Here is a 7291-nt window from a genome sequence, read left to right on the forward strand (position 1 = left end):
GGCGATTCGGGAATGAGGTAATTCTGATGTAATAATATAAACGGACAGTTAACGCCTTTATTGTTGCAGAAAAGCCAGCGTATATGCTGCCGAAGAAAAGCGCAAGGTAGAGTACTGTATAATACTTTCTATTATTAGTACTAAAAGGTATTCTTTTGCAAAAGTTAGTTCTCAAAGTAAAGAATGTTTGATAGAAGACTAAAACAAAATAAACATCCGTATATGAAATGAACCGCTAACGAAAATATCTGACGTATTTCTGTAGAGCAATAGGAATATACTGTTAGCGCATATTATCCCTCCCTTCATAATTGTTTAAAACTATTAACAACGTTCTTTTAGACTAGAGTCCTGGGTAATGCGGGTTATATAATTCTGTAAATATCCTTTGTTAACTACCAAATGAAAATAAAAACTTAATAAAATAAAGAACCATCTTACCCTAACCTAATATTCGTTTGTTTTGCAGCAAAGAGCAAAGACCAAGAAGATGACTGAAGATTCCGGTTTGAGGTTTTGTTTAGGCTTAGTTAGGAGTTGTATATTGTTGGGGTGTGGTTGCTGGAGCACTCTTACAGTGTTGCCGGATTTGTGTTTGTGCCCTATTTTTGCTGGACCTAATGTGGCCAGCCTTTTTGTCAGTCACTACTTTAGTGCATTTTGCATGTCACTGAAATATATGCAATGAAACTATGGCAAACATCTTGCTGGATCGGATTTTGTTGTTGTACACGTCATTGTGTGTTTCTTCTGCAATGGTCGAATCTTTTAATGATTCTGCATTGTCCTAATCACTTGATAAGAACGACATGTTGGTACACAAATACTTAAGTAATATCCACGCGCATTATAATATACACGCAGTTATAATATAGTAAATATTTAATATACCCCTCATTTTTCACTCAATAAATGTCCCTGTTAACATTTTGCTATTTTTTACAAAAGCCTGATTGTGACGCTGGCCACGTTACAATTACGCTGTACGTCGATGGGTCTTTGAGGCCCAGCGTTCGGTGCGGTTATGTCACTGTTCTAGACTGAGTTATGTTACCTTTGGGTTGCTGCGAGGACGTCGCCGCCAGTGATGCTACGCTAGATTTAGGTCACTATCGGTGCAGTGATGCTACGCTCAGTCACTTAGATCACTTCTGGTACAGTGATGCTACGCTCAATTATTTAGGTCACTATTAGTGCGGTTCGTTACAACCTGATACAGTTTCATGACGGTCGAAGCAGTGCTTAACATCCGGACGGTATTATATTGCGTGTAAGATACGACGAGAGTATCGCGGTACCAACATGGCGACTTATCTTTTGATTGGGGCATGCGGAGCTGTTATTAGCTTCGACTCCTTGTGGTCGGACATATAATCATTTGTACACTACAGATGATTATCCTTCAGGATTTGAACCATACTTTCCTTGAAGATGTTTCAATGATTATGTTCGCGTTATTAACTTTTTGCAACTGTCCAATTTTGGTTATGATTGAGCTGTTGATTTTGTTGCATGCTTTGTTGCACTTTTTGTATTTTCACCTCGTTGTATCATTTTTGTTTTTTTGTCGTTGTCGTGCACATGTGTATGTGCATTTGTTCGTTGTATCATTTTTGTCTATGGGGGGGTACTTTAACCTGCGTGGACAGTAACATCCCGCAAGGGTTTCTCACCTTAGTAGAAACCCACTACCATTGGCTGGGGGCTTGTCGTGCCGTAGTGGCTTTCCACCAACGCCAGCCACATAAACTATGAAGGTATTTTAATCCTTTTTTATTTTTTCAGAAAGCAATTAATTCCTGGACACCTTTTAGGAACTGCTGTTTATACTTACATTGCTACAATATTGTTTTTTCCAATATATTCAAGCAGTCGAATGCATTAAACGTAAACCACAGTTAATTTGTGTGTTGTGTTGCTTTTAGTAAAAAAAATTTGCTAATAAACTATTCCGCACGTAGGCAGTAGAGATTTGAATAAACATATTCGCACTTTTGCCACTTTACATTGAAGTTGTCGTTTAAACATCATAATATTCACTTCCTCACTCGATTATAGCTTTTGTTTTGAACAGAAATTTTCTTTTGTTTTAAAGAGAAATTTTGTAGTAATTGTACCCATTTGGTAGTAAACAAAGATCACTCAAAGAACTGTAAACACCTAATAATCACTCCAAGAACTGTAAACACCTATCTCACGACTCCCATGGATCCATGTTTTGTTTGTCGTAGGGGGAAGACCCCTACCGTTAACTACTATAGTTGGTAGAGGGGAGATGACACCTTTTACACACAATATCCAAAAACCCGTATTGAACAATTAACAACGGTCTATGAAAGTCGTGAGGATATTTCCTTGAATGTTCTTTTGTTTGCTACCAAGTGGAACGAGAAACTAGAATGAAAAGGTGTACCATTTTTCCCAACCTACTATATAAACAAACGTGTGTTTACACATAGACTATGCTCACAGCTATATACCATATTTCGGTGGGCGCCTATCCAGTCTACGTTGGACTATATATACATATAGTCGAGCTAAAAACAAATCAAACTGCTGATCTGATAACAATAATATAGCAGGTTGGGGTAAGAAGGGACATTAAATTTTCTCGTTCAATTTGATAGTAAAAAAAAAACATTTAAAAAATACATAACCAAAGCCTTCGGAGCCTCAGGACTATCAAAAGGATGTTTTTTATTGTTTATAACACGATTAGAGAATATGAGATAGCATGTGCTAATGTGTCCCATCTTACCCCACAGAACTATAACTACAGTAGTAACAGGATATCCAAATACACCCACAGTTTTCCACCCACAGTACTACATAAACATAAACATCCTGTGAGCAACAAAGCAGTACGCTGCTGTCAGATAAACCAATACCAACTAAGGCAACTGGTTTAACAGAAAATTTGTAACTGTATGAAACTTCTAGGAACTCTTCGTTGAAGCAGTTACAGATTGTCAAACAACATATCTTTATATTACACCTATGCAGATATGCTTATCAGATCATGTAAATATTAACAGCACAATGTTTAACAGGTAAGAAAGTTTATTTAAAGTTTAAGATAACTTGTTTTTTCTGAAATACACAAAAAATATTTTTCTTTAAATAAATGAAATGTTTACATAGAAGGGAATGTGAAGTAAATTGTTACCAAGCACTTGGAATTTGGCCTTTTTATTTCATTTGTAATAAACCACAGTAATATAACAACAACCAAAAGTATAAAAGATTCTACAAAAGCAAATATTAAATGTAACAAATAGAAAATAACGGCTAACACCAGTAATAAAAAAAACAGTAATAAAAAAAACAAAGGCATATAGTTTTAAAAGAACAACGAACAAGGTGTATTATGTTTAGCGACAGTTATAAGGAAGATCCAACCTCTGACGTTTCTGGTTCAATCTTTGGAAGAATTCTTTTATATCATCGGCAGTGACAACCTTTCCCTGGTCAGCAAATGATTTAAGAAAATCTGACAAACCATCTTTCATATTATTGAATCCATGGATCATTTCTATCTGGTGTACTCTTGACATGCCCTCTACTGCTTCAAGGCCAGTCGTTTGGTTTCTATTTAACTTGCCTTTATCCTCATAAGCTCTCACAGTGTCGTTTTCATCGAGCAAGAAAGCTACTTTTAGCTCATCATAAAGACTCTTACAGTCCTCGCATCTGCATAATACTAAACGCCAATCACAAGGCCAAAATGTTGCCCCTGTAATCTTAACAGCAGGAATGTCTTTTATTTTGCAAATATTTTTTCCAGTCTCTGGCTTAATTTCTTTATCTTTATGATCTCCATTCTCACCTGCTCCATTGGAACCCGGATTTTTATCTTTGGCTTGTGTATCAGTTTCTTTACTTTCATGCTTGCTGCTTTCACCATTGCTATTTGAAGCATCATTTTTTTCTCTATCAATTGATTTATCCAGATCCGTCCTACTTAGGGCTTCCACTTTAGTTGGAGCAGCAAATATGGCGTTGTACTTGTGCAAAAACGTGCAACGCTTTGTGCACTCAAAACAAACCATCTCAGAATACTCTAAACCAGGCGTGAACTTGGTTTCACCGAGATGTCTGGTGTGGTACCAATCCTCACACACCACACACTGGATCATTTCATCATCAATGTCATCTTCATCATCTGGGTACGGTCGATTGCAAGTGCAATACAAACCCTTGAAGTTCTGGCCATAAACATTCTGCTCATTGGTGGCTGCTTTATTTGGTACCAATTTGCATTTGAAGCCTTGATATTTTGAATTTCCGCAGTCACACCGAAAATTGCGCTTGGTGTAAAGTTCATACAACTCATGGGAATTATGACACTCTAGTGAACATGCAAGGCATATTCCTGCTTCTTCATCTCCAGTGCCACAAGTGCTGCATGCGTAAATTGCTTGACGCTGCACATAACCATGAGTGTACGTGCATTCCTTGTCATCACTCCCTCCAAGCACAGCGCTTGCAGTTTCTTCTAACTCGTCATCTTCTGCTATAATATCCTGCAAAGATAAAGACTCCTCGTTGTCCAAATCATCAGCTTTTCGTTTTTCTGACATTTTCCACAACTCTTATCTTACACCTGCGCTAAATGAAGATTGGGTTATACACAATTATATATCAACAACGCAATACACAAGTGAGACTAATTCAGAATTGTACAATTTTAACTTAATGACATCAATAGTTGACAGCACAGGCACCAAACCTGGGGTGGCAGGCAATGAATGATGCCCCACAATTACATCACATTAGGCAGTTGGAAATAGCATTAGATGAAAATTGTTTTTATTCGATTTTGTGACTGACAACTGCTGTCACCCCTGATTTTTATAGGGTTCGGTGCCTGGGTGTGACAATTGTTAGAGCAAGGCACGTTTCTTGAAACTGAATTAATTTGTGGGTGAAAATTATTAACCAATGTAAAAACAAGAACACCCACAACCAAAGCTCTTTAATATGTAAGTGAAAAGAAACTAAAATTCAGCTCAAGCATTGAATATTTACGATAATCACAACAAGAGTGTAATACACCACAGTTCAAATACATATCAACAAGATATCTTAGTCAAAGCTTTTATTTACACAGTTTTTCAATTAGGTCTCATCTTTTTAGGAAATTTTACTTTACAATATAGGAATGTAACAGAAATAAGACTTCCCTTCTTCATGCTGCGTTCGTGAGAAAATATACCTAACATCAAGAAGACATAACTCCTACCTGCTTAAATGAAATTATTGATATTAAAGTTAAATCAGTTGCTCGGGAGATTGAATTGAACCCCACGCTATTGACTATGATCCAAAATGTAAAGGGTCACGTTTTGTTGTTTTGGCTGCTGTACCTTGTGTGCCCTACAATTGATTTGAATTGCATTGCCAGCTATAAGACCATGTTGTATTGCTTGCCAAATAAATTTGAATTGAACCAACTAAAATTGAATTGAATTGCCAAAATGTAAAATAAGATTGAGATTGTCCCTTGGCTTGGCCACTAAAAAATATCAGAATGTTTACATTTGATTTTATACAGATTTCTGTGCATAAGCCACCATATGTTATCCAGTTGAAAAAGGGAAAAATGGTTTACTCCTTATTAATGTTTTGTTTATAAAAATAGGGGGGCCCAAAGAATATGTCACGTATGTGCAACCAAGATAACAAATATATATACAAGCATTTAGTTGACTAGTATATGCCTAGTTTTAGTTTAGTACATTTTTCTGTGTTTTGTGCATCATCTTAGGCAGGGAAAATGTGGTCCATGATTTCCAACTGTGTTCAAACTATGGCGATCTAGAAGCTGATTTTCTTCCATCTGGAGATCCAGTTCTGCTGCGGCTTCTGTAGCTTCCATCAGAATGAGGTGAATGCTTCCTTTTATCGACTCCGTTATGGTTATCCTTCGAAGCTGAGCGTTTTCCGGCCTTTTTGGGCGATCTGGATCGGCTACGTGAAGACGACCTCTTAGATTTATCTCTGCTTCCTGATCTGGATCGAGAGCGACTGTATCTTCCACTTTTTCTTCCTCTGCTTCCACTTCTTGAGCGAGATCTTGAGGGACTTTTAATATTCGGAGTGAGCTTGATATGTCGGCCATTTATTTCCGTTCCATTGAGCTTCTCAATTGCGTACTTCATCTCTTTCCTTGAAGAAAACTCAACCACGCCTTCATTTCTGCGATACCTGTTAGCATCAGCATACACAACCTCCCCACACTGGCGCATGTAATCTTTCAAATCTTGCCATGTGACTCGTGATGATAAATTTTCCACAATTAAGCGATAACCATGGTTTGGGATTCCTTTGGTTGAACTACGCGGTTGTTGTTGTTGATAATAAGATGAAGATGACGATCTTCGTGAAGAACTCTCTCTTCTACTATCCGGTGGAGCTGTATAGTTAGATACAAACTCGCCTCCTGGCCCACGAGGTGTACCTTTAGCGATTTCCAACATAACACGTTCACCGCATAAGCTTTTGCCGTTTAGGTCATGAATTGCATCGTCGGCGTCTCGCTCATCGTCGAAAATAACGAACCCGAAGCCATTCTTTAGCATAAGATCGTTAATTTTCCCGTAACCTCTGAAAAAGTGCTCAACGTCGTTTTCCCGCGCTCTGTGGCTCAATCTGCCAATATAAACTCGCGATCGGTAAGACATGGCTGGTTTATCAGTCACACAACCTATTAAACCGTGCGTAAAACTAAAAAAACAATGGGTTTTGCAGCAATTTAATTAGTTATTAACAAATAAAGTTTACAACTACACAGCACGCCACGCTAACAAGCTTCTGACTTGGCATTTCTATCTTTCCCGCCTTCTTTTTTTCTTTTTTAGTTTGCTTTTTTCTATTTTGAAACCTTTTTTGTTTTTGCCTTTTTCTTCTCAAACTTGTTAGTTTCTCTCAGATATCCACGTTGTCTCAAGTAGGATGGTCAATCTAATCTGAATATTGAGGCAAGCAAAGCAGTTCTCTAACCTAATTTAAACAATTTTTAGGATTTAAGTCTTTTTTTAATCTTGTGTTACTAAAATTAATCACCAATTTATTTTTTTCACCACAATCGTACCATTTTAAAGCAATTTGCCATTTAAAAAATATGAAATATATTGTGACACATATTTTTAATAAGTTGTTACAGATATAATACCAATGGAACCAACTAGTAGTTCAAGTAATGCGAATAATGTACGAGTTTCCGGGCGTAAAGTGAGTATATCTTTAAATTATAAATAAATTAATGAAAAATATTATCTTTAGGCAACTA

General features: G+C 37.0%; 2 protein-coding genes and 1 pseudogene across 4 annotated transcripts in view; 1 reads left to right on the top strand and 2 right to left on the bottom strand.

Moving 5' to 3' along the window:
* Window positions 1–7291, top strand: part of LOC100180474 (lysine-specific histone demethylase 1B) — a 27846-nt gene that overhangs the window by 10348 nt on the left and 10207 nt on the right. Inside the window, exons 1-2 of one of the 2 annotated variants that reach the window (XM_026840056.1) lie at window positions 6914–6980; window positions 7166–7233. In XM_026840056.1, coding sequence (XP_026695857.1) covers window positions 7177–7233 — 57 coding nt within the window. In that variant the 5' untranslated portion in view covers window positions 6914–6980; window positions 7166–7176. Of the gene's footprint in view, window positions 1–6913; window positions 6981–7146; window positions 7234–7291 lie in introns of those variants that run through there. The other variant, XM_026840050.1, reaches the window with a different exon arrangement.
* Window positions 3174–4674, bottom strand: LOC100175841 (putative E3 ubiquitin-protein ligase UBR7). Its single transcript, XM_004225698.4, has one exon. It carries the CDS (start codon window positions 4578–4580, stop codon window positions 3372–3374), a length of 1209 nt encoding a protein of 402 aa, XP_004225746.1. The 5' UTR covers window positions 4581–4674; the 3' UTR covers window positions 3174–3371.
* Window positions 4604–6786, bottom strand: LOC100186023 (annotated as a pseudogene). The gene is made up of 2 exons (XR_717144.3): window positions 5739–6786; window positions 4604–5515 (listed from the first exon to the last, which is right to left on the bottom strand). The product of XR_717144.3 is annotated as a serine/arginine-rich splicing factor 5 pseudogene (transcript).

This window comes from Ciona intestinalis, chromosome 2, assembly GCF_000224145.3.
Source record: "Ciona intestinalis chromosome 2, KH, whole genome shotgun sequence".
Classification (NCBI taxonomy): domain Eukaryota; kingdom Metazoa; phylum Chordata; class Ascidiacea; order Phlebobranchia; family Cionidae; genus Ciona; species Ciona intestinalis.

Excerpts from the sequence above, each read along its gene's own strand:
- LOC100175841 (XM_004225698.4), bottom strand. The coding sequence starts at position 4,580 with ATGTCAGAAAAACGAAAAGCTGATGATTTGGACAACGAGGAGTCTTTA.